At 39.7% G+C, this 27,205-nt stretch overlaps 1 protein-coding gene across 10 annotated transcripts in view; it reads right to left on the bottom strand.

The window, feature by feature from the left end:
• The window catches only part of PER3 (period circadian regulator 3), a 59,462-nt gene that overhangs the window by 14,058 nt on the left and 18,199 nt on the right, over positions 1-27,205 (bottom strand). For 4 of the 10 annotated variants that reach the window (XM_070511198.1, XM_070511200.1, XM_044769600.2 and 1 more), the window contains 9 exons: positions 26,269-26,374; positions 25,177-25,305; positions 24,609-24,735; positions 13,583-13,715; positions 13,023-13,147; positions 12,594-12,767; positions 4,154-4,399; positions 3,119-3,816; positions 1,639-1,750 (listed from right to left, as the gene is read on the bottom strand). In XM_070511198.1, the coding sequence (XP_070367299.1) occupies positions 1,639-1,750; positions 3,119-3,816; positions 4,154-4,399; positions 12,594-12,767; positions 13,023-13,147; positions 13,583-13,715; positions 24,609-24,735; positions 25,177-25,305; positions 26,269-26,374 (1,850 nt within the window). The remainder of the gene's footprint in view (positions 1-1,638; positions 1,751-3,118; positions 3,817-4,153; positions 4,400-12,593; positions 12,768-13,022; positions 13,148-13,582; positions 13,716-24,608; positions 24,736-25,176; positions 25,306-26,268; positions 26,375-27,205) is intronic. The other 6 variants (XM_070511203.1, XM_070511201.1, XM_070511202.1 and 3 more) reach the window with 4 other exon arrangements.

Genomic DNA, 27,205 nt, shown 5'->3' on the forward strand with positions numbered 1-27,205 from the left:
TGGTGCAGTTACTATGGAAAACAGTATGGAGATTCCTCAAAAAACTAAAAAGAGAACTAACATATGACCCAGCTATCCTATTACTGGGCATCTACCCAAACAAGTTGAAATCAACAATCTAAAGTCACACATGTACCCCTATGTTCACTGCAGCACTAGTCACAATAGCGAAGACATGGAAACAATCCAAGTGCCCACTGACTGATGATTGGATAAAGAAGATGTGGTATATATATATATAATGGAATATTACTCAGCCATAAAAAAGACAAAATCATCCCATTTGCAACAACGTGAATGGACCTGGAGGGAATTATGCTAAGCAAAATAAGCCAAGACAGAGAAAGACAAACACCATATGATTTCACTCATATGTGGAACATAAACAAACACATGGACAAAGAAAATAGTTCAGTCGTTAACAGGGAAAGGGGAGTGGCGTGTGGGCACAGGGAGTGAAGGGGAGCACCTATGTGGTGACAGACAAGAAATAACGCACAACAGAAATTTCACAATGATGTAAACTATTATGAACTCAAATACAAAAAAATTTAAAAACACTTGTTCTTCAAAATCAACATAAGAATAAAAGATAATAAAATGAAAAGGCAAGCCACATACAGGGAAGAGATTTTTGCAAAACAAGTATCTGATAAAGAACTTGTATCCAGAATATATACAGAACTCTTACTATTCAATAAGAAACTAACAACTCTCCTACCCCCAAAAATGGGCAAGAGATTTGCACACACATGATGGCAAATAAGTACATTAAAAGATACTCACCACCATTAGTCAACAGGCAAATGCAAATTAAAACCACAATGAAGTATCACGACACACCCACTGGAACGGCTAAAATTTAAATGGTGGCCAATGCCCAGTGTTGGCCAGGACGTGCTGCAAATTGGAGCTCTCATATGTTGCTGATAGGAATGCAAAACAGGCCAGCCACTTTGGAAAAAAGTCTGGCAGTTTCTTATAAAGTTAACCATACACTTACCACATCACCTAGCAATTTCATTCCTAGGGATTTACCCAAGAGAGAAGAAAACACTTGTCCACAAAAAGACTCACATGTTCACAGCATCATTATGCAAATAGCCTCAAACCGGAAACCATGAATAACCATCAAGTGGTGAATGGCTATCCACACAGTGTAATTCTACTCAGCAATAAAGGAACTACTGACACACACAGCACGGAGGGATCTCTACAGCTCTACGCTGAGGGAAAGACTCCCGACACAAAAGACCGCACACCCGAGATCCCATTTATATGACTTTACAGAAGAAACAAATCTAGTGACAGAAAGCAAGTCAGGGGCTGCCAGGAGCTGGAGGATCAGGGCAGGGGACTGACTGCAAAGGGTCACAGGAGAGCTTTTCTGGGTGATGGAAATGTTCCACGTGGTGATTGTGGTGGTGGTCACACCAATAGACATTTGTCAGAATTCTTGTTTTTTACACCTAAATTTGGTGAATTTTACTATCTGTAAATATATCCCAATAAAACTTACAAAAGGCAAAAAGAAAAAAAATACACTTTACTCCCACCTCAGTGCCCAAACCAGACAGCCCATTACACTTTGATCTCCTGGCAGCAGAATCTGAAGAACTGGTTCTTTTGGTCCACTACCTGATGCTGCAGAACCAGTTCCAGACGGAGACTCCTGGCGGAGTAACACCATGGACAGCTCACCGGCCATAAAATGACTGTTGCTATTCCCACTGCTGCCTGTAACACTCTGCTAGAAGGAAGGACGCAAGAGAAGATTTTAACATCTCAAGCACCATATTACAAAACAACTGGCAGATTTCAACTTTACATGTTAAACAGAAAAACGTACGTGTACAACTGAGACGTAAAACATTTTCAGCCTGTCCCCAGGAATGAGTCCATTTTATAACATCAAAGATATTACAGTTTTTTGAGCACCCACTATGTTCTGGGCACCACACAGGTATGCGTTTTATTATTATTATTTTTTTGTCATTCAGAAAACATATCTAGAACATTCCATATGTTCTGAGCACTGTTCCAAACACTAGGAAGATAACAGTGAACAGAAAGAGCTCCTGCTCCTGGAGCTCATCTTGCCTGGAGAGGAGGACTACACAAATACTACTCCGTTTAACCTCAGAATGAGGATGAAGTATCAATCTTTCCACTTCTCAAATAAGGAAGCAAAGGAAAGAAGGGTTAATGAGTTGGCTAAGCCACTCCCCACCAGGTGACAGGGTGGGACTTGAACCCATGTCTCACTGCATGGCCCAGGCTTTGCTCACTGGGACCACTGCCTTGCATTACATTTCTAGCAAGTGCACGAATATCAGGCTTTCAAAATTGAGCATATTTTCTTGATTTGGATCATCAGATTTTGAACATCTATTAAAAAGGGTATTATACCTTGAAGGGAAGATGGAAGAAAAACTTTGTGTAAATATTCACTGTCTTGGATCCTATAGCTAAATATAGGACATCATATTCCAAAGTTTAACCTGATAAACAAATCTGAAAGTGTCTTTTTAGGTAAAGGGGTAAAAACTTAAAGACAAGTGACCCCCAAATTTTCATTTTTGAAAATGATATGTGTAAGCGTGAAACTAGAAACTGCCTGCTTTACTGATAAATGACAACAAATGGCTCCTCTCCCCTCCATACACATCTGTTGTCCTACAACCACATCTGAAAAGGTAAAATTGCTAAATTCACGTCTTGTCAGTATGGTTTATTCCTGTCTTACCAGACTATACCCTCAGTTGTAAGAAAATATATTTTATAGGCAACAAACATGTTACGTTTAATACCTAGATATCAAATTTTAAAGAGGGGAAAGCCCAATTCACACAGAAAATTTGAAGATAGCACTTTGGGAAAAACCTCACAAAGTATCTAAGAAACTAGAACATAGCAGATTCCTTCCCTCTGCTTCCTAAATGAATAGACTGCAGACAGACCGCACGTTTCTGCAGAACAACGCTTAGTCTCAGCCACATCTGGAATGCGGACCGTCCACCTAGGCCATCAGTGTGGAGCCCAGGGAAAGGGCCCTAATTTCAGTCAGAGGACCTACATTTGCTTTCTCACTCGTGTGTTGAAAGACAGCATCACTTACATACTCAGCTTCTGGGCAAACATCCCTTCTCGTCGGGTCTGAAGACTCCCAGGATCTGGGCAGGGCTTCCTGCAGTAAGTCTAGCTGCAGTGGGGAGCTGCTCCTTGAGCTAAGGAACGGGTGCTCTTCACTCTGTGTCTCCCATTTCTCCTCATCTCTCCTTTGGCTGACGACTGAAGACGGTGGTTCCAGGTTTGGAGCCATTGCTGATACTGAGGATGGTATTTCAGAAAAGCCTGTTGCTCCCAAAAGTGGATATGGGGAGAATGATGGTGACAACAGAGGACACATAGGGGGGTCATGCAGGAAAATGGTCAAGAAAGTGTCTAAGTGAGGAGAAGGGAGAGCTGAAACAGACTGTGAGCCGCTGGACAGAAGCGGCTTAGGGAGACACTCCAGTGCAGCACCCGATGCTGTGTGTTCTCTTCCCAGAGGGCTCACGGCTGGGAGGGGAAAAGCTGGTATGAGATAAGGGGCCTGGCCAGGAACCATCACTGCAGCTGGGAAGGACAGGCCGGTGGCGGGAGGAGGCAAGGCAGGGGCGGGGCAGCGGGGCTGAACGTTCTGGACCTCTCCTCTGCAGTGGGGACAGAAGGTGTCCTTGGAGCTTCTGCCATCTGACGGCACAGGCAGCTTCTTCCACTTGTGCTTCCCCTTCCGGCAACCGGCTGACCGGGTCTGCCTGGAAGTCGAATCTCCTGACAGGACACAGAGGGAGGCACATTATGGAAAACCAAGCCCCCAAAAGAAGAGAAAGACGCCATTTACAGCTTATTGTAAGTAGATTACAAACGAATAAACACTTGCCAACAGCAACTGCGTCTACTACAGGGATGGCAAAAAGTAGCTCTAAAAAGACGAATGAGATCCTGCATAAAAGCTGTTGCTGTAAGATACTTATTTCAGCCTCTCTCCATCAGTTTCTAACAAGTCAAACTCCTATTCTTCACTCTCTCTCTCCCCCAGTACTTACGTAAGATTTATAAAATTGGTGGTGATGTAGATAAGTGGAATATATTTTAAAAATTTAACTACCTTGAACATGTGAATATTGAGCTTTGCTTCCACTTTCTTGCTGAAGATAGGAGCTGTAGGGTGAGGACAGCATCTTTTCCCGGAACTTATCAACATAGTTCTGCTCTTCCTTCTGTGTGTGGGCTGACAGGACTGCCTGTGTGAGCCCCCCGTGCCTACGTTCCTCCGAGGTGAGTGGAGCCGGGTGGGTGCTTAGGGTCCAGGGCTCAAGCGCTTGGGGGGCATCCTCTGCCGGAGTCAATTCTGCTGAGGTGGAAAAACGCAGATCTAATTTTAATTCCTACCAATTACAGGTCTTTCTCCCTGATGATGGGGTTATGTCCTGACAAACCCATCATAAACTGAAAACATCGCAAGTTGAAAATGCCCTTAAAACACCTAATCTACTGAACGTTGTAGCTCAGCCTCGCCTGCTTTACGCACGCTCAGAACCCTGACAGTAGCCCGCAGCTGGGCAAAACCATCTCACACAAAGCCTATTTCATCACAACATGTTGAACGTCTTGTAACTTACTGCACACTGTGCTGACAGTGAACAACACAACGGCTGTCTGGGTACAGATGGTTGTAAGTGTGTCAGTTGTTCACCCTCGTGATCGTGGGCCTGAGCGGGAGCTGCAGCTGCGCTGCCCAGAGGCACGAGAGAGCACCGCACTACGTATCGCTAGCCCTAAAAAATTACTTCTTCCGAGTACGAGAGACTTTATGGTGGTCACGGGGGGTTCCCCACCATGCACTCCACCCCTGCCCCGCGGTGCAGCACCAGGGCGTGTGGTGGGTGGGCCCCCTCCACCTCAGAAGTGGGCTCGGACGTGGCTAAAGCAGCACAGCACACGTGGGACTTCTGACTCTGGCCAAGACGCAGGAAAAGGCACGAGATTTACCTTCCTGCCTGAAACAACTAAAAGATGGACAAAACATAGGAAACAAGTTTCAAGACACTGAACATCAGGTAATGAAGGAGAGTGACTCCTGAGGGTCAGACAAATGAAGTGAGCCCTGGGACTGCCCAGCTCCAGCTTTGAGGGAGTTTCCACGGAGTGAGGTGGGGAAACCAGGTGGAGCCTGGTGAGCCCCCTGAGAGAAGACAGAGCCAAGAGTCTGGGGAGACCCAGGTGGCCAGTCTTCAGGGATGAGTGCTGGAGAGGAGCTGCAGAGACAGAGGACCCAGGGAGCTGCAGAGAACCGCCAGAGGGTCCCCAGCATCAGGGACAAGTGCTGGAGAGGAGCTGCACAGACAGACAACCCAGGGAGCTGCAGAGAACCCCCGGAGGGTCCCCAGCATCAGGGACGAGTGCTGGAGAGGAGCTGCACAGACAGAGGACCCAGAGAGCTGCAGAGAACCCCCAGAGGGTCCCCAGCATCAGGGACAAATGCTGGAGAGGAGCTGCAGAGACAGAGGACCCAGGGAGCAGCAGAGAACCCCTGGAGGGTCCCCAGCATCAGGGACAAATGCTGGAGAGAAGCTGCAGAAACAGAGGACCCAGGGAGCTGCAGAGAACCCCCAGAGGGTCCCCACCACCAGAACGGATTCGAGGGAACAACACCAAAGCTCCCACAGGTAGAGAAGAGTGCTTGTTCCTATCAGCCAGACTAGAAAATCTCCTAGTTCATGGGGCACTGGGCAGAGTACTTGGAAGGATGCTGCCTCAGTAACAGAGAATAATTAGGCCTACACTACACACTGCTCTGGCCCTGCCCCCCAAAATTTTAAAAGCAAAGTCTGAGACGGTCCATCAGTTTCCATGTAACTTAACTGTGTCTCAGAACAAAACTCAACAATTATCTATAGGAACACAAAAACATTCAGCACCATTCACAACATCTGGCATCCAATCAAAAATTACTAGGCATGCAAGGAAGCAAGAGAATACAACCCACAATAAGGAGAAAAATTAACCAAGAAAAACCAACCCAGGGCTGGCAGAGATGGCAGAATTAGCAGACAGGGACAATAACAGTTATTATATTGTATTCCATATAGCTAGAGGGAAGGTTACACGGAAGATGTAAAACAACAAAAAAGACCCAAATAGAACTTCTGGAAGTGAAAACTACAATATGTCAGATGGAACATACACTGAATGGAAATAACAACAGGTTAGATATTGCAAGAGAAAATATTAGTGAACTTTGAGACACAGCAATAGAGACTATCCAAAGTGAAACTTAGAGAAAAACAAACAAACAGACCAGCAGTGGACTGTTCAAGCAAGCTGTATACATGTAACTGGAGTCCCAGAAAAAGGAGAGACAGAAAAGAGAGAAAAAAACGGGAAGAAAATTTTCTGATTTGATGGAGACTATAAACCTATAAATCCAAGAAGCACAGGGAACTCCAAGCACAAGAAACACGGACACCACACCTCGGCACGTCATCATTAAACTGTTCACATCAGTGATGGCGAGTAAATCTTACCAGCATCCAGAGACCTGCTCACGCACATGAAGGAGGACAGGAGACTTCCTGTCAGAAATGATGCAAACGAGAAGACAGTGGAGCACATCCTTAAAGCACTGACAAATAAAACTGTCAACCTAGAATTCCACGCTCTGCTAAAATATCTTTAAAACATAAAAGTGACATGAAGACATTTTCAGACACACAAAAACTGAAAGAATTCATCACCAGTTAGACCCATACTACAAGAGGTGGGAAAGGAACTCCTGCAGGCAGAAGGAGAATGATACCAGGTGGATCTACAGAAAGGAATGAAAAGCCCTGGCAGAGATAACTACATGGATAAATATTTAAATCTCTTTAAAAGATAACTACTTAACTGAGAAAAATAACAACGTAGCATGGGACTTATACACAGAAGTACAATATACGCCAACCTACAAAGTTCAGGGGGGTTAATGCAAGACGGTATTGTAAGGTTTTTATACCTCACGTGAAGTGGTATAATATCTCTAGAACATAGACTGTGAAAAACTAAATATCCACACCTTAAACTCTAAAGCAACCATAAAATAGAGCCCGCTCTAAATATAAAGACATACATAGGCTAAAAGTAAAAGGTGGAAAAAGATATAACCTGCTAACACTAATCCAAAAAAAACTGGAGAGAAAATATTAATATAAGACAAAGTATATTTTAGAGCAAAGAATACACAAGGGATAAAGAAGGTCATTTCAAAATGATAAAAGGGAAATTCATCAAGAGAACATAACAATCCTAATCATTTATGCACAAAATAGAGCTTCAAAACACATGAAGCAAAAACCCAGAGAACTGCAAGGAAAACCAGACAAACCCACAAGTACGGTCAGAGACTCAACACTCCTTTTGAGGTAGAACAAGCGCTCAGCAAATTAGCAAGATAGAGACGACCTGAACAGACTACCAATCAACCTGACCTAATTTACACTGATGGAACATTCAACCCAATAGCAGCAGAACACATTTTTTTCAAGTGCATACAGAACATTTAAGATAGACCATATCACAGACCATAAAACAAGTGTCAGTAAATATAAAAGAATTTTTTAATTTTCTCTGACCACAATGGGATTAAATTAGAAATCAATAACATAAATAGATTTGGAAAATCCCCAAATATGTGATAATTAAACAATATATGATAACATATATATAGATATTTGATAAAATAAATGATTTCAAAGAAGACATCAAAAGGCATATTAGGCAGTGTTTGAACACAATGAAAACGAAACACAATGTATAAAAAAGTGTGGGATGCAGCTAAGGGTAAAAGGAAAATTTATATTAAAATCCATTAGGAAAGAAAAATGTCTGAAATCAATGGCTTCAGCTTCCATCTTAAGAAACTGGAAAAAGACGAGCAAGATAAAACAAAAGTAAGCAGAAGAAAGGAAATAATAAAGATCAGAGTAGACATTAGTGAAGTAGAAAACAGAAAAACAGTAAGTAGAGAAAAATCAATGAAATCATAAGCTAGTTCTTTGAAAAGAACAATAAAATTGATCAAACTTTAGCCAGACTATCAGGAAAAAAAGAGAAGACACAGTTACCAATTTCAGAAGTGACAGAGGGAATATCACTAAAGATCCTACAGATATCAAAAGAATAAGGGAATGTTACGAACTTTATTCCAATATATTTGACAACTTGGACAAAACAGACCAATCCTTTGAAAGACACAAACTAACAAAGTTCACTCAACAAGAAGTAGAAAGCCTGACCAGCCCTGTATCTATTGAAGAAATTGAATTTGTAACTAAAAACTTCACCAAGAAAACTCTAAGCCCAGATAGCTTCACCAGTGAGTCTGAGCAAATATTTAAGGAGGAAATAATACCAACTCTACATAAACTCTTCTAGAAAACTGAAGAGGCGAAAACACTTCCCAATTCATGCTATGAGGCCAGGGTTATCCTGATACCAAAACCAGACCAAGTCATTATAAGAAGAGACAAAGCTGGACACCATAGTCCTCATAAACACAGATCTAGAAATTCTTACGAAAATTTTAGCAAAATGAATTCAATATATAAAAAGGATAATAGAGGGGCCAGCCCCACGGCCGAGTGGTTAAGTTTGTGCGCTCTGCTGCAGTGGCCCAGGGTCTCACCGGTTCGGATCCTGGGCGCAGACATGGCACTGTCTGTCAGGCAGTGTTGAGGTGGCGTCCCACATGCTACAACTAGAAGGATCTGCAACTAAGATAGACAAACATGTACGGGGGGGAGGGGAGGAGTTTGGGGCGATAAAGCAGGAAAAAAAAAAAGATTGGCAACAGTTGCCAGCTCAGGTGCCAATCTTTAAAATAAAAGGATAATACATTATGACCAAGTGGGGTTTATCCCAGGAATGCAAACATATTTTAACACTTAAAAGTCAACTGTAATTCAAACTGAAAAAGAAACTTAAAAATAAAAATATTATGATTATCTCAATAGATGCAGAGAGATTTGACAAAATCCAGTGTCCACTTCTGATTTAAAAAAAAATTCTCAGGAAATTAGAAATAGACAGGAACTTCCTCAATTTGATAAAGGGTCTCTAAAAAACCTAGAGCTCACATAATTAATGTTTTCCCTCCAAGATCAGGAAAAACACAGGCTATAGCTGCTCCTACAACTTCTATTCAATGTTTACTGGCGGTTCTAGTCAGTTCAATAAGACAAGAAAATAGATGAAAAAGATCCAGATTGGAAAGGAAGACGTAAAACTGACTTCCACAGACATGATCGCACATATACAAAGTCCTATGGCAGCTACAGTTATTAGAACTAACACGTGAGTTTAGCGAAGCTGTAGGAAAACGATTAATATACAAAAATCAATTATATCTCTATATCCTAGCAACGAACAACTGGAAATGGACACTAAAAAACAATCCTATTTATAATATAAAATACTCAGGGATAAAACTGACAAAAGACATGCACGATCTGTACACTGAAGACTACAAGATGTTGCTGTGAGAAATTAAAGAACACCTAAATAAACGGATAGATATACCAGGTTCATGCAAGAAAGTTGGAAGACTTGCACTCCCTGATTTCAAGACTTCCTAGAAAGCTACCGGAATCAGAATGGTGGGGTACTGGCACACAGGGTTCATTAATTTTGTTCATCTTTTCAGGGAACCAACTTTCAGCTTTAATTTTCTGTATTGTCTGTTTTCTATTTGGTTGATTTCTGCTTTTATCTTTATTACTTCCTTCCTTCTACCTAGGTTTACTTTGCTCTTTTTTTTGCTGGCTTCTTAAACTGGAACTTTAGATCAATGATTTGAGACATTTCTTCTCTAACATTAGCATTTCAATTCACTAATATCCTTACAAGCCCCATTTTAAATGCATCCCCAAAATTCCAGTATGCTGTACTTTCATTATTACTGATTTTGAATATTAGAAATCTTCTAACATTCTTTGTGACTACTTCTTTTACTCATGGATTATTTAGAAATATGTTGTTTAGTTTCTAAGCGTTTGGGTTTAAACGTCTTAGTTTAATTGATTTCTAACTGAATTAACTCTAGCCAAAGAGCATCGTTTGTACAACATCACTTATGTTAAACTTGAGACTGATATTACAGCCTGACACGTGTTCTGTCTCAGTGAGCACATCGTGTGCACTTGAGAAACACGTGTATCACACAGCTGTTGGGCACTGTGTTATCTGAGCATCAATTAGGTCAAGGCAGCTGAGAGCACTGTTCAGATCATCTATTTCTTTACTCATTTTTTTTTAACGATTTTATTTTTCCTTTTTCTCCCCAAAGCCCCCCGGCACATAGCTGTATATTTTTTAGTGGTGGGTCCTTCTAGCTGTGGCATGCGGGATGCGCCTCAGCATGGCCTGATGAATGGTGCCATGTCCACACCCAGGATCCAAACTAGTGAAACCCTGGGCTGCCGCAGCACAGCACGCAAACTTAACCACTCGGCCATGGGGCTGGCCCCTCTTTACTCATTTTTTGTTTAGATGTTTTATCAATTGCAGAGACAGGGTGTTAATTCTTCAACTATGATTACAGAATGTTTATTTCTCTCTTCAACTCTTTCCATTTTTGCTTCATATCTTTCAAGCTCTGTAATTAGCAAATACACATTTACGGTTATGTCTTCCTGATGAATTGACATGTTATCATTAGGAAATGTCTCTGGTAAGACTGTCTTGAAGTCTATTTCACTAACACAGGTGCTCCAGCCTTTTCATACTTATTATTTGGGTTGTGCATCCTTCTTGTCCATTATTCTCAACCCACTTGTGAATTTATATTTAAATTGTACTTTGCAGACAGCACATAGTTGGATCTTGACTTTTTAAATCTGTTCTGACCATTTCTTCCTTTTTATTGGAGTGTTTAGTCTATTTCATGTAATTATTGATATAGTTGGGTTTAGAGCTTTTATTTTATCAATTTGATATGTTCCCTGTTTTTCAGTTGTTCTTGTTGTTGCTCTATTCCTCCTTTCCTGCTCTTTTAGATTATTTTTAAAAATTACGTTTTACTTTATCTCTTGGATTTTTAGCTAATGTTTGCATCTCACACTCCATCTTAATTAGATCTTGCCATAGGTTCAAAAACATCTATGATGGCAATGTTTTCTGGAGACAACTGTCAATGTTTGAGTTTCTGCCACTCATTTGCTGTGACTTCGGGCAAGTTACGTTACTTAACCTGTTTGTGCCTTAATTGTTCCATTTATAAAAAGGAGATAATAACTTTCAGTTATAAAATGCACTTGTGGTCATGGTCCTTAGACCCAACTTACTATTAGAGTCAGGGTGTAAACTGGAGGAACTTGGGCTTTCCAGAAAGCAAAAGACAGAGATACAGTTTAAGAACATCAGGGCTCTGATTCTGCTTTCTCTTCTTGGAATAAAGATGTCACCTTGCAGATGCTGAGACTAGTTTAAGATCAGGAGAAACGATTATCAGTAAATATTCCTTAAACGAAAGCATATAGATTTTAGTATAAATTCTTTCAAAATAGTAATATAAGACCAAAGTGTAACAAGTATAATGGTTAGTCAAAAAAGAGTTTTCCGTACTAGGTGAGACCCCACCTTGCATGGGCTGTGTCATTGGCAGCTACGTGCCCACAAAGAAATCCAAAGTACTAAGAAAAGGTACACTAAAAAATATGCATCTGCTCTTGTCCTGAGTGACCAGCTCACTCCCAATAAAACCCCATCTCTGCCCAGTTAGAAACATAACCCAACCTCACAACAGTTGTGTCTCTGGTCTTTTCCCACAGTCCACAGCCCACCTGCCAACTCTCCATCTCAAAGGGCTATTGCGAGGCTGAAGCGAGTTAATTCCTATGAAGAAGCAAGGACAGGGAATGGCACACAGAAACCGATCAACACGTGTTAACTAACGGACCTCTGAACACTAGCAAAGATAAATGAGATAATCCAAAAACCTCACTTAACATATATGTCACCATTTCTTCATCCACCAAATTGTGATGAGTAACAAAAAAGTCAAAAGGATAGAAAGCAGTAAAAAGGGATAAGAAGACATCAGAGTAATTTACCAAGTCATTATGCCATTAAAGGAAGAGAGTTTTAAACACCCTATTCTCACTGCTATCAGACCAATACAAACATCTGAACATATATATGATCCATCTAATCACAACTACAGCCAAAGTTCGAAACAGACACCTTCTTTCCAGGTCAGCAGCAAAGTGACCTAACGCAGCCCCTCGACACCTGCACTGCTACTTGCTAACAGCAGGGGGGCTTCCTCCCACACACCAGGTGCTAAGCGCTCTAGGTGTATCAGCTGATTTGATGGGCAAATGACATAACTAAGAAATACAGTCCAAACTACGTAACCAATATAAAAATATTTCCAAAATACTCTAACTGAATTCAAGGAAAAAGTACAATTTAGGAGTTAAAACTAAGTAAATGATATTACTGACTTTTGTTTTCTCGTGACAGCATACTTAACGGTGCGTGCATTTTAAAGTAAATGGTAAATGTGGTACCTGACTCTAGGGGTGGGACGTGGACGATGGCACTGCTGTAACTGCACTGGCTGATGCCAGAGCCCAGGCCCAGCGCCACCGCGGACAGGGTCTGGGGAGCTCCCGCTTCAGCATCTGTGCACCGTCCACTGGTGGGCATTTCTGATTTAGGTACGGCTGGGATCTGAGAAACAGCTGGTAATATAAGAGAAACTGACAGTGAAAAGAAAAATCCCCAGCAGGAAATTTATATTAAACACTCACAGTTTACAGACATTTATAACTGGAAAATTAAAACCTACTGGCCATAAAGAGGCAAGATGAAACCAGGATTATTTGTGATTCCTATGAGATAATTACAGACAAAAAAATGAAACAGAGACAGAGAGAAGGGAGTGGCTTCGTACAAATTAAGTCTTTTTATCAAAGAGTGAAGGGCATTCCTGTTACCTTGCGATGCTTGGACATCATCTGCCTGGTGGTTTTCTCTGTCTTCTTCTGAGGATGAAGAAGTTGTGTTTGCACAGGATATACACTTTCTTTTCAAAGCTGGAATGTTGTAGCTCTTCAGGTATCTGCAATAACATAAGGGGGTCACTATTCCTGCCTGTCCCCCAACTGCCATTTGGCACCTTTCTGCTTCTCTCACACCACTTCTATTTGGGGTACCTTGCACTTTCTTCTTTGATGTGACCATCCCAGCCTGAATCGCTGGACTGTGACATCTCTTTTGCTATGGTCTTGAATTGATCTTCAAATCTTGCATTATTTAATTTTGACAAGAGTAGCTCTTGTCCTCTCAACTATACTATAGCTGCTCCCAAGAAAGGAGGCATGCCCCGAAATGTTCAGTATATTATGAACTGTATGCAGGAGGCGCTCCAGAAATACCTACTGATGTATAGTGAAAAATCAAGACACAAAGGCCAGCAAACATGATACGAAGGCTCCACAGTGACAATGCATGCTTCTGGAAAAACTAATATGCTATCAAAACTTGCGTCTCCTACCTGATAACACTATCAATACAGCTTATCTGCTGATAGGATGGGCTATGCTGATCTTTTCTCAAATCCTCACAAGACTCAGTGTACACGCTATTATTTTTCAATGTCCGGAAAGAAGAAAAGGCCTTCTGCTCATCTGAAAGAGAACGAAAGGATGTGCAATTAAAATTATCTATCACATACTTAAGAACATGTACCGTTCCAGCAAAATTAAATCATGGTACTTTATAATATATACATTCCATAGAATATTGCGTAGCTATCAAAAATGAGCTCAGATCTAAATGCACAGATACAGAAAGATAAACAGAATGAAGACTTGAACAATTACATTTGTATTTTTTTTTAAAAAGGAGTGAAACAAATGTTTCAGGCAAAGATCTTCAAGGAATAAAACTATTAGGTGAGGGGCCGGTTCGGTGGCAGAGCAGTTAAGTTTGCACATTCCACTTTGGTGACCCAGGGTTCACCGGTTTGGATCCTGGGTGCAGACCTACGCACTGCTTATCAAGCCATGCTGTGGTGGGCGTCCCACATACAGGGTGGAGGGAGATGGGCATGGATGTTGGCTCAGCGCTAATCTTCTTCTTCATAAAACTACTACTAGGTGAAAGGTTGATGGAGAACTTTACAGTGTGGAGCCGACACTGCCTGTACAACCGAGGGATCTTGTCATCACCAGGAGTGGGGCCACCAGACACCGTGCCCTAATTATGTGTCGCAACGTGATGTGCAGAGCATTGCCTGTGTTCAACCTGTGTCCGACATCACTTTCTGTGGTGACAGAATTGTTCTTCACCTATGCTGTCCAACACGGTAGCCACTAACACCACACAGAGCAATCAAGCACTTGAAATGTGGCTAGAGGAACCAAGGAACTACAGTTTAAATTTTACTTATTTGTAATTAATTTGAATTTAAATCGCCAAATGTGGCTAGTGGCCACCGTATCGAATAGCAGTGGTATAGTAAGAAGAAAAAAGCCCTCAGGCTAGAGCAGCGAAGGACTTAAATTTTCTGTAGAGAAGAACAAGCCAGTGAAGGAACTGAAAAAGCACATGCAGAAAGGTAAGAGAGACCCTGCAGAGCAGGTGCCATGGCCACCAGGAATGGAAACAACGTCAAGGAAGGAGTAACTACTGATCACGTCAAACACTGCTGAGACGTTGAGGGAGGAACGCCAGCTACTGTGGCTGCTCCTAAAAAGGTCATTTTAGCTGCTCGGGAGAGGCTTCTCTATTTTCAGAGGGAATTATGGAAAAATGACTGCTTAACTTTCACTCATTAACTTTTTTACTTTTATTTATTTATTTATTTTTAAAGATTTTATTTTTTTCCTTTTTCTCCCCAAAGCCCCCTGGTACATAGTTGTATATTCTTCGTTGTGGGTCCTTCTAGTTGTGGCATGTGGGACGCTGCCTCAGTGTGGTTTGATGAGCAGTGCCATGTCTGCGCCCAGGATTCGAACCAATGAAACACTGGGCCGCCTGCAGCGGAGCGCGCGAACTTAACCACTCAGCCAAGGGGCCAGCCCCAACTTTTTTACTTTTAATTTTTAAATAATTTAAACTTCGAGATGGTTATAAAAATAGTACAGAATTCCCATTACACCCTTCACCTAGCTCCACTAACATAACATCCTATGTAACTGTAATAAAATGAACAAAACTCAGAAATCAACAGTAGTACCCACTAACTGATCAACAGGCTATTTGCATTTCACCCAGTTTTCCATCAAATGTCATTTTTCTGCTCCAGGATCTCATACTGAACTTAGCCGTCAATGTCTTAGTCCTTGTCTTTCATGATCTCGACACTTTTGAGTTTCTCTGATGTTTTCTCACGACTAGGCTGAGGGTATGCCTTTTGGGGAAGATGACCACAGAGGTGCTGTGCTCTTCCTAGGGCATCGTAACGGGGTACATGATGTTGATGTTTTATTATTGGTGCCTTATCCTTGAGCATCAGTTCGGGTGGAGTCTGCCAAGTTTCTCCTATGTGAAGTTACTATTTTACAATGTAATAAATAATGTAAATAACAAATGTTTTGGATGAATACTTTGAGACCATGTAAATATTGTTTCACTTACACTTTCCCTACTGGTTGTGTAACAATGTGAATGTACTTAATGCCACCAAACTGTACACTTAAAAATGGTAAATTTTATATGTAAATAAAACCACAATTTTAAAAAACCTGTCATCTAATTTTAGCTTTCATTGGAGGATACTCCCTGCAGCAATTATTACTGTGGAATTTCTTTTCTCTTCCGGTTTTATTGAGATACAATTGACATACAGCAGTGCATAAGTTTAAGCTGTACAGCATAATGACTACTGTGGAATTTTAACACCTATTTTCCATTTTCCTCATTCCTTCTACATTTATTAATCAAACTTCCTCTGTTAGGAAGACGTTCCCCATTCTCCCCTTTACATTTATTCATCCAATCATTTATTTATCAGTATGGACTCATGGATATTTATTTGTTGGGTAATCCAATACTATCATTATTTACTTTGTTGCTCACATTGTTCCAGTTTTGGCCATGGGATGCTCTCCTAATGTCTCCTGTGTCCTTTTGACATGCCATTCTCTGTCTTCTTTTTCTTGAACACATTCTTACTTCCTGGCTCTGGCTTCTTTTATTGGAAAAATACATTTAGAAATCAAGACCTGGGTGCTAGATGTGCTCAGTGCTCAATGCATCCCTCCTCGTGGGTCTGGTCAAAACTAGTAATATATGTATGTATATTGACCCCGTCTGTCTGTCCACCCATCCATCCAGCCAGCCATTAAACAAAAAGGCATGAGTTCATGCTGATGCTTTTAACTCCAATCCCACACCAGAGAGTTCACTCCAGCATTCCCTCTTGGTTGTCTGTAACTTCTTTCCCTGATAGCGAGGAATCTGGTTATTGTTTTCTAAAATGTATACACCTATTTGTTCAATCTTAGTATGCAGATGAAGTAGCTTCAGAATTTTGCTAGCCCACACACAGGTGAGAAACAAGTTTATCAACTTCACTGCAGTGCTTGTGTACGTCTGTATTTTGTATTTGGTCCTAGCGTACCTAGTTAAAACACTGATTTCCAAAGCTACTTGGCTCTTTTCCTCACTCCCTTCAGGATATTTGTCATTCATTTGTAATACAGTCAAATTTACTTGTCACAGCCTGCATACCAGCCTGGGTTCCCTCTAGGTTCTGGAGTGGGATGAAGTGTACAGATCTATGGATTTTAACAAATGCACACAAAGTTGTGTATCCACCACTAGGGGAACACACAGAACATTTCCATTGCTCAAATGAGCTGCCCCCAACCTTAGCAAATACTGATGTTTTCCAGATGTAGCACATTCCAGAAGGAATGCTTTTCCAGAATAGAATTATACAGTATGTAACCTTTTGGTTATGGTTTCCTCTACTTAGCAAAATGCATTTAAGATCCACCTACACTGGTGTATGAATCAAGTTCATTCCTCTTAATTGCCGAGTAGTATTCCATTGTGTGGACGTACCACAGTTTATCCATTCACTCATTGAATGACATCTAGATTGTTTCTGGGTTTTGTTGAGTGTGAATAAAGTGTAATAACCATTCACAGTTAGGTTCTTGTGTGAACTTGAGTTTTTATTTCACTTAGATAAATAACTAAGAATGAAAATGCTGAGTCATATGGTAAGAGTACATTTAACTTTAAAAGAAACTGCCAAACTTTTCCAAGTGGGTGTACAACCTTACATTACCTTCAGCAATATATGAGAGTTCCAGTTACTCTGCATTCTTGCCAGAACTTGTCTCTTCATTGTCTTACCAATGTCTTACCAGTGTCTTTCAAAGAGAGTTTTTTAATTTTGATAAAGTCCAATTTATCAATTTTTTTCTTTTATCGATCATGCTTTTGATGTCATATCTAAAACCTCTTTGCCAAACCCAAGATCACAAAGATTTTCTCCTGTGTTTTCTTCTAGAAGACGCAGTTTTAACTTTTACATTTAGGTCTATGATCAATTTTGAGTTAATTTCTGTATAATGGGTGAGGTATGTGTTGAGGCTCACTTTTTACATATACAGATGTCCAATCATCCAGTATCGTTTGTTGGAAAGACTATCCTTTGTCTATTGACTTGACCTTGCACCTCTGTCAAAAACTGACTGCATTTGTGCAGGTCTATTTTGGGACTTTCTAACCTGTTCCACTGATCCATCCTTCCACCAATATCAAACTGTCTTAATTATGGGAGCTTCACAGTAAGTTTTGAAATCATGTAGCGTGAGTCCTCCAACATTATTTTTCTTTTTCAAAATTGTTTTGGCTATTTTAGCTCCTTTGTCTTCCCATATACATTTGGGGATCAGCTTGATGATATCTATAAAAAAAAAATCCTGCTGAGAGTTTAATTGGAACTACATGGAATGTATACATCAAATTGGAGAACTGACATCTTAACGATACTGAGTATTCCAAACTGTGAACATGATACATCTTTCCATTTACTCAGTTCTTTTTCTAAAAATATTTTTCTTTCATCAGTGTTTTGTAGTTTTCTGCATATAGATATGTTACATATTGTGTTAGTTTTATATCTAAGTATTTCAGTTTTTTTGTAGTTTATTAAAAATCTGTTTCCAATTGTTCCTTGCTAGTATATAGAAATTTAATTGATTTTATATACTGAACTTGTATCTTGTGAACTTGCTAAAATTAGTAGCAGATGTTTTTGTAGATTCTTTAGGATTTTTCTATGTAGACGATCATGTCATCTGTGAATAAAAACAGTTTTATTTCTGCCTTTCCAATCTGTATGTCTTTTCTTTTTCTTGCCTACTGCACTGGGTAGGACTCACAGTTTGGTGTGAAAAAGAAGTGGTGAGTGGACACCCTGGACTTATTCTCAAAGAGTGAAAGCATTTTCTTACCATTAAGCATGATGTTAGTTGTAGGTTTTTGTAGATGCTTTTTTGTTAGGTTAATGAAATTCCTTTTCTATCTCTAAATTTTGGGAGTTTCTATCCTGCATGGATGTTGAATTTTGTCACATGCTTTTTCTCCATCTATTGGAATAAGCAGTTTATCTTTTTTATTCTGTTAATATGGTGAATAAAAGTGATTGATTTTCAAATATTGAACCAGTCTTGCATTTCTAGTATTAACCATGCTTGGTTGTGATAGATTTGTCCTTTTTTTACATTGCTGGTATCAATTTGTTAATATATAATTGAGGAGTTTACAAATAATATATAATTGAGGAGTTTAATGAGGGATACTGGTCTGCAGTTTTTTTTTCTTGTAACGTCTCTATCTTGTGTTAGTATTAAGATAATAATGGGTCCATAAAATGAGTTTGGAAGTTTCCCTTCTTGGCATTACTATGTCCTTAAATATTTGACGGAATTCTCCAGTGAAGCCATTTGAACCTGGAGCTTTCTTTGTTGGAAGGTTTTAACTTCACATTCAATTCTATAGTAGCTGTGTCTATTCTAGTTATCTATTTCTTCTTTATAGAGTTTTGATAGTTTGTAACTTTTAGGTAATTGGTCTATTTCTTCTAAGTTGTTAAGTTTACAGGCACAGAGTTGTTTGTAGTCCCTTTAACATCTGTGGGGTCTGTCTTTCATTACCAGTATTGGCAATGTGCATCTTCTTTTTTGTGTGTGTGTTTTGTTCAGTATAGCTAAACGTTTGAGTGGAAATGACTAAAACAAACCTTAATTAAATTGGAGTCAGGAAGACCTGTAGGAGGAGCCCTCATGTCCTATCATACATCATCAATTAGACCAAACAGGAAGAGACTAGGCTTGTATCTCTGACAGGAAGTAAAATTACTTTAGTAATAAAGTAAGATTTCTCTCTCTACCTGGCAACGGCTCAGCCAATGAGAAATGCTGCAGCCCAGCCAATGAGAAAACTGCAGCTCAGCAATGAGAAAGGCAGCAGCTCAGCCAATGAGAAGCCGCTGCCACCCTGCACTGTTACTTTCCCCCAATGGACTTTCTGTTTAGAACAGCCCCTCCTCCTTCCCCCTTTTCCTCTATGAAAGCAACTCCTCTCCCTTGTTCTCTGGATTTTCCTATGGTTTGCCACAGCATGCACAACCCAAATTGCAATTCTTTTGGCTATTCCTGAATAAACTCATTTTGAGATAAAATAACAGGTAAATTTGCTTTTTAAGTTGACACATTTTTTATTTCATTAATTTTCTCTTTTTTTTCCTGTTTTTAATTCATCTGGTATCTGGTCTTTTTCTTTCTTTCCTTCTGCTTACTTTGGATTTAATTTGCTCTTCTTTCTCCTGTTTCTTAGGGAGGAAGCTTAGATCACTGATTCAAGACCTTTCTTCCTTTTACCATAGAAACACTTAATGCTATAAATTCCCCTTTAAGCATTGCTTTGGCTGCATCCCACAAATTTTATGTTGTCTTTTCAGTTCATTCAGTTTAAGATGTTTTATTTCCCTAGAGACTTCGTCTTTGACCTGCAGGTTATTTAGAAGTGTTATTTAATTTTCAAACATTTGGAAATTTTCTAGATACCTTTCTGTTACTGAGTTCTAGTTTAATCCATTAGGTCAGAGAATACACTTTGTATGATTTCTATCCTTTAAAAATTCTTAAAGTTTGTATTATGGCCCAGAATATGGCCTCTGTTAATGAATGTTTCATGTGCCCTTGAGAAGAATATACATCATGTTGTTGTTGGTTGGAATGTTCAATAAATGTCAATTAGGTCAACCTTGTTGATAATGTTGTTCAGGTCGTCCACATCTTCACTAATTTGCTTCATGTATTTTGAAGCTCTGATGTTAGGTGCATAAACATTCAGGATTGTTAAACGTTCTCAGAGAACTAACCCCTTTGTCATTATGCAACATCCCTCTGTAACCTGATCACGTCCCTTGTTCTAGAGTCTACTCTGTCTGACCTTCATACAGCTTTTCAGCTTTTGGATTCCTGTTAATGTGTTATATCTTTTCTAACCTTTTGCTTTTAATGTATGTTTTTATTTTCAAAGTGTGTTCTTGTAGATAATACGCAGCTTAATCTTGTTTTTTCATCCAATTTGACAATTTCAGTCTTTTAACTAGTATACTGAAATCATTCACATTTAATGTGATTACTGATATAGCTGATTAAAATACACAATATTGCTAGCTGCTTTCCATTTGTTCCATCTGGTTTTGTTTGTTTTTTTCCCTCCTTTTCTGCCTCTTTTTGGGTTGAGTGTTTTAAATTCCATTTTATCTCCTCTACTGACATATTTATACTTCTTTAAAAACTTTTCCCAATAATTTTCCTAAAGTTTACAATATATATATTTAAAGAATCAGTGTCTACCTCCAAATAATACACTGTTCCACATACAGCATAAGGTCTTTACAACAGTATATTCCCAATACCTCTCTCCCATCCTTTGCAGTAGTTTTATATATGCTATAAACGCAGAATACTCTTTTTGCTTCAGTCAGTTATCTTTAAGGCCAATTAAAAAATTAAAAAATTAAATTTGCTTTATCTTCATTTATCCCATTTCCAGTGATTTTCATTTTTTTGTGTAGATCCAAGTTTTATGTCTGGTATCACATTCAGTTTTTCTTAGAAATTCCTTTATCATTTCTTATGATATAGACAGGCTGGAAATAAATTCCCATAGTTTTTGTTCGAGAAAATCTTTATATCTCCTTCATTTCTGAAAGATACTCTCCACTAGGTATAGAATTCTGCACTGACAGTTTTTTTGTTTGAAGATGTTACTCTATTGTCCTCCAGTGTTCACAGTTTCTGAAGAAACGTCGACTATAATTCTTACATTTGTTCTCTGTATGTAATCTATCTTTTTTCCTCTTGCTGCCTTCAAGATACTCTCTGTTTTCAGCATTGAATATGATATGCTCAAGTGTGTGGTTGTTTTATTTTTGTGGATCTTTCTTTTCTTTGTATTTACGCTACTTGATGTTCTCTGTGAAAGATTCTTGGCCATTATTTCTTCAAGTATTTCTTCTGGGATTCCAATTACTCATATGTTAGATCATCTGATATGGTCACAAAATTCTTAGATGCTCTATTCTGTTTCTTTGTGTAATTTCTATTTATCTATCAAGTTTACTGATTCTTTTTTTGGTTAACACCCATCAAAGGCATATATTCATCTCTAGCATTTCTAACATCTTTGATCTTTTATGTCCCATCTCTATGCTGTGATTACCCCAGTGGTATTGCATGTTGCCTTCTGTGTCCATTAGAGCCTTGAATGTATTATCCATAGATATTTTACATTCCCTGTCAGATAGCTCCAACATCCTGGTGTCCCATCTGACTCTTGTTCTGATGATGCTTTCTCTTGGGAGTTTGTTTTCCTTGCCTTTTCATATGCTTTATAATTTGTTGGGAACTGAATATCTTGTATAGAACAGTACACACTGAGCATGGCTTTCCTTCTGCTAGGCCTGTTAGAGTTAATTTAACTAAGTTTTAGGCTGGGGTGAGGTGTGTCATTGCTATGGTTTCACTCGATGTACTACAGCTTTCAATCTCCTCTGGTGATACTTGGTGCTTTGGGTAGGGGCTGGTCTGCTAGAGAGCTTTTTCTGCCAATATCTGATCTGCTTTCAGCTTTTGCATTGCTTCCCTTTGCATCGTGCCTCAGAGAAGGTCAGTCTCTTGCGAGTTCCTTGGTTCAGTGAGGCAGTGCACCAGCAGCCAGAGCTTGCCTCTCACTTCCCCATGCAGGCCTGCGTCTCTCCTCAGATTTTAGGTCTGTTGGCTGCCCTGTAACCTCAGCATGCTGATGGGTTCAAGAAAGATCATGAACTTGCTGTTTGTCTGGCCTTTTTCCTTGTAAGTTTAGAATGATGTTCTTTCCAGCTCTATGAATTAACTCAGTTTCTGGATCATCTTCTCTCAGGCACTGCTTAACCCTAGAAGTGGAACATTCAGTTTTCCCTAATTTCCCCAATTCCTTCTCTGGCAGTTGGCATCAGTATATGCAGCTGATGAAGGGGCTTCAGATCTCTTTCTTGCTCCTTGCTCTTCTATATTAACTTTTAAAATTTCCCTCTTGTTCTATTTTAAAACATAACCTGTCCTTGTAAGAAAGATAAAAATATAAACTTAAAGTCTTATGTTCTTATTGGCTCTAGCACCCTGTATATAAAACATGCACACAATGATCATTTAGTAGTTTCCTTTTCATTGGTGTATACCTCTACTCAATTTCTAAATTTAAATTATAAACATTTTTAAGTTGCATACTTGTTTCTCTTGAGTAAGGAGTAGTATTTTTTACCAGCTCTTCAAACTTATAGGTCTTAAAATGTTAATAAAATCAAGATGCCCAAATAACATTAGTTCTCCAAAGTTAAAGCAAATGGCAACAGATTTCCCTCCTCCCGAGAAGTCACATCCTGTGTGTGTTAGAGTCAAATGGAGCACATATCTAAGTAGTAGGAGAATTTCAGTTTCTAAAACTGCAGCATAAGTATCCAGAGTCAGAGTGACAGCTTAAATCTTTTTTTTTTGAGGAAGATTAGCTCTGAGCTAACTACTGCCAATCCTCCTCTTTTTGCTGAGGAAGACTGGCCCTGAGCTAACATCCGTGCCCATCTTCCTCTATTTTATATGTGGGATGCCTACCACAGCATGGCTTTTGCCAAGCGGTGCCATGTCCACACCTGGGATCCGAACTGGCGAACCCCGGGCTGCCAAAGCGGAATGTGCACACTTAACCGCTGCGCCACCAGGCCAGCCCCAGCTTAAATCTTACAAAATGGTGAATGATGGAATACTGATGTCTGTTTAAACATACAGCTTTCAAAACAGCAGTGCTGATGGTATGACCAGACCAATGGTAGATGACAAGAAACTGAGTAATGTAGAAGGTGAGAAGGATTTCTACTCTGAGAAGAACCACAGAGGTCAGGATGTAAAACTGTGGCACTAACATGATGAGGTCCTTGGCCAAAGTCATGGCGGGCAGCACTGACTGGACCAGACAACGAAGAAAATATTCAGAAATTTTAACTTTAAAATACCCCCAAAGTATTTCCTCTGCCAGGACTTGGGGTAATGATACACAGCAAGAAAGATATTGAAGATAAATTCTTTTGCAGACAGGGGTTTCAAGGGACAGAAAAAGTTCTTATTTCTATCTTGTACCCTTGCATCTGTAGCAAAAGAAACAAACAGAACACTCAACCTCCTGCCAAGGTGAAAAGGAAACACTACCGGACAGGACTTGCTGTCTCTGAAGGCATCTATGGGCTCCCTGTGCCGTCACCCGAAGGAGCAGCAGTGTGCTTCTATGGTTGTGTAATCATGTCAAGTCCTGTGAATACAGCTACGATTATTATTACTATTATTATTAGTGACCTTAGAGAGGAAAGTTCACCCTACTGTGTAAAGCACCCACATTTGACAATGATAGAGACCATTAATAACATTTAGATGATCACATTCTATAAAGACGTCCAAATTTGTATTAATATTCAGGAAGAAAAATGAAGGAAAAATTAACTAACTTAAAAAGTTAACACAACTTGATCTTTATATTCCAGAACTCTCCTCTGTCATACATGCAAGTAGGTTAACCTTTCAGAATAACGTCAGTTATCATGACTGATCCAATTCCTCTGCAGTGCTCCTAACCTCATATTTGAGAAAACAAAACGTATCAAGAAAAAGGCCGAGTTTTTCATTCAATTTAGGTCATAAATAGTCTCCATTTGTTTGAAATGACAGGAAGGGATTATTATTTTAATATAGTTTATTATCTGAAATGTATTCTAAAATTAACTCTTTTGGTTTATAGATAGGTCACATGGGGGAAGCTGTGAATTTGCTGGTGTTATCAGAAACGCTAATTGTTCAGTTAACTCAGAACAGTATTTGCTGTTGCCATTACTATTGTTATTACTATTGTTCTCTGGGCAGGCAGACAGGAAAAGCAGCAGATGGGTTCCTGGCCTTGTGCTCACACGCTCTGTTTCCAGGCAGAAGAGGCAGACCGCGGGGGCCACCCGGATGACTCACCTCCAAGCCGGCCCACGCGTGTGCCCATCACTTGCTTATCTGGTGATCTGGTCATTGACTCAATGTAGAGCTGCTGACCTAGATTCTTGATCTTGTTTACACTGGCATACACCTGCTGCAACGTCAACTTCGGGAAAAGAATGATAAAATATGTTTCAAAAACTATAAAAATGCACGTTAAAAGATACATAAGCAAAATACATTTAACTTCTGGTTCTCTGAAGACACAATGACTAAAAGCACAGTAATAACATTAATTCAGTTTCCTCCTGTGCAACAGTACACTAGTACAAATGAAATCTTAAATAAATCTGTTCACAATATGCTTATTTTTAGAAACACAAAATTAACCCAAATCTCACCTTCCAGAGGTGATATTCTCTTTTTATGGACATTTTCCTGAACCAAAGTGGATCAGAAGGTCTATTACCGGGTAAGGTCTTCGAGTCAAGAACATATAGCAAGAAGGCACATGTGTTGAGGTGCAGAAGTAGCACTGACATATTACAGACAGCAGCACAGACGGGGGAATGACACCTGGACAGAAACACAACGTTCGCTCACTTACTGGTTCCTTCTGTGCCTCCTCCGTGCAGTGCCCGCTGGACTCGCTGGAAGATGCTGCGCTGAGGTGGTGCTCCTGTGAGCCACTGCTTCCCAGGCTTTCGTAGCCACTGGAGGCGCTCACATGAACCGGCTGAAAGACAGGGGAGGCCGGGCTCTAGAGTTACCGCATGTGGCGGGTGGAGGAGAGAGATGGCATCACCGACCTCAGAGCTCATCTAAAACCATCAGAAAATCAAGATGAAAACTTCTGACATCCTAAATCAGGGGTGTGAAGGTTGATGCTTTTAACCCCAACGCTGACATGAAGGACACTCCTCTCTCTTTTCAGTAATTCTCAAGAGCAAAGTCTAATTTCCTAGCCTAGGTGGGTATTTCTGGAACAATAAATTTTTAAAAAGCCACAGTATAATAAATTTAGCAAAACATGAAAATAAACTCTAGCTTTTTATGCTGAGTTTAGAATAGACAGAACAAATTAAATACATATCATACTTTTTCCCAAGAATCTCATAGATACTTTATAAACCCTAGAGGTTTTATGAAAGACATTTGAAAAGTACTGGGCTAACGGTTTTCCATGTGACCCCACCAGTAAATACTTCACAAGTTTATCGGCTGAATCTCTAGTAGAAATCACCTTGGTTATTTGTTTCCAACAGGTAGTTTTCCTACTTTTGCCTTGTAACAACTGAGACTGGCCCTCCATCTGCCCTCACCTGTAACACTGGAGTTATTTTAAAACCATGAAGCCAAAACCCAGAGGCTGTGCACAGCGGTAGCACTGGGGATACAAGAACCCTCTCCTTTAGAAATAACTTCTCTCTCTTATTGCTCACTGTGACTCAGTCTGCTGTCTTACAACGGGTTCTTACAAAAATGTTCTGTGTATTTAACACATAAAAAAGGAAAACAAGATGAATAAAACTCAATTTGAAAACAAAAAGAGGAAGACAACATTTTCTGGAAAGCAGAGGGTAAGGATTTCTCTCTCTTTGCAGTTTACTTTTGTGAAGTGACTTTACTAAAACTGAATGTTAAAATAAAACACCATTATGGGAACTTTGTGTTTGCTTTTTAAAATCTCTCACTTTACCTGTAAGAGAAGTTTGTGAATTTGTTCTTGTAATTCTGTTATGTCTTTGTCATTACTGTTCATCTTTTTTATTCTGGTAGCAAAAACATCCTCATTTAGTGGACTCCTACAAAATGCCAAGTGAAAGATTGAGTCAAGCAATTCAACATTCATTTACAAAAAAGCCTAAAGTGATTTTTAAATAGAATATTCAAATAATAAATCCACGCTTTTACAAAGCAGCTCTGCCTCCAAATAGAGAAAACATGAAGCTAGTATTCTGTTCATGGAGATACAGAAAATACTAAGAAGCAAATGAGACATTAACAGGCTGCTTTAGTTTCTCTGTAGCTCTAATTTTCTACAACTGGTTCAGCACTATATTTGCATAAATCTAAAATCAGTGACAAGTCACCTCCTTTGCTGCTAAAATATCTTCCAACAACTACCAGTCTCAAAATTTAACATTGACTGAGTAATCTACTGTAGGAATTTTAAGACCCTAAGTTTGCTGAACAACATTTAAGGTTTAATGTATCTGATCACTTAAGATTTGTAACAAAGACAAGTCTGCAACCCACCCTAGTGGTGAAAATGGCACTGTCACAATACTTCAGTCTTATTTATGCTCAAATTCTAGAGAATTTTAAAACTACTACCCGAACACAGTGAGAGGCAGGCATGCCCCTCAGAAAGGATCACAAAGAAGAGAAGAGCTGACATTTATTTAGGACCTTCCATGTGTCAGGAACCATGCCAGTTATAATAAGCAGTGAGAATAATGCACATTTTCTACACCCTTACGATGTGCCAGGCACTGTTCCAGGTGCTCTGTGGAGAGTTATCTCCTTCACCTGTGTTGAAAACGTGCTCAAGGTCACCCAGCTGGTCAGGCCTAAGCAGGAATTCACGGGGGGACCAGAGTCTAGGCTCCAGAGCGCACGCTCTTTGCCGCCAC

Source organism: Equus asinus, chromosome 5 (assembly GCF_041296235.1).
Source record: "Equus asinus isolate D_3611 breed Donkey chromosome 5, EquAss-T2T_v2, whole genome shotgun sequence".
NCBI classification, from domain to species: domain Eukaryota; kingdom Metazoa; phylum Chordata; class Mammalia; order Perissodactyla; family Equidae; genus Equus; species Equus asinus.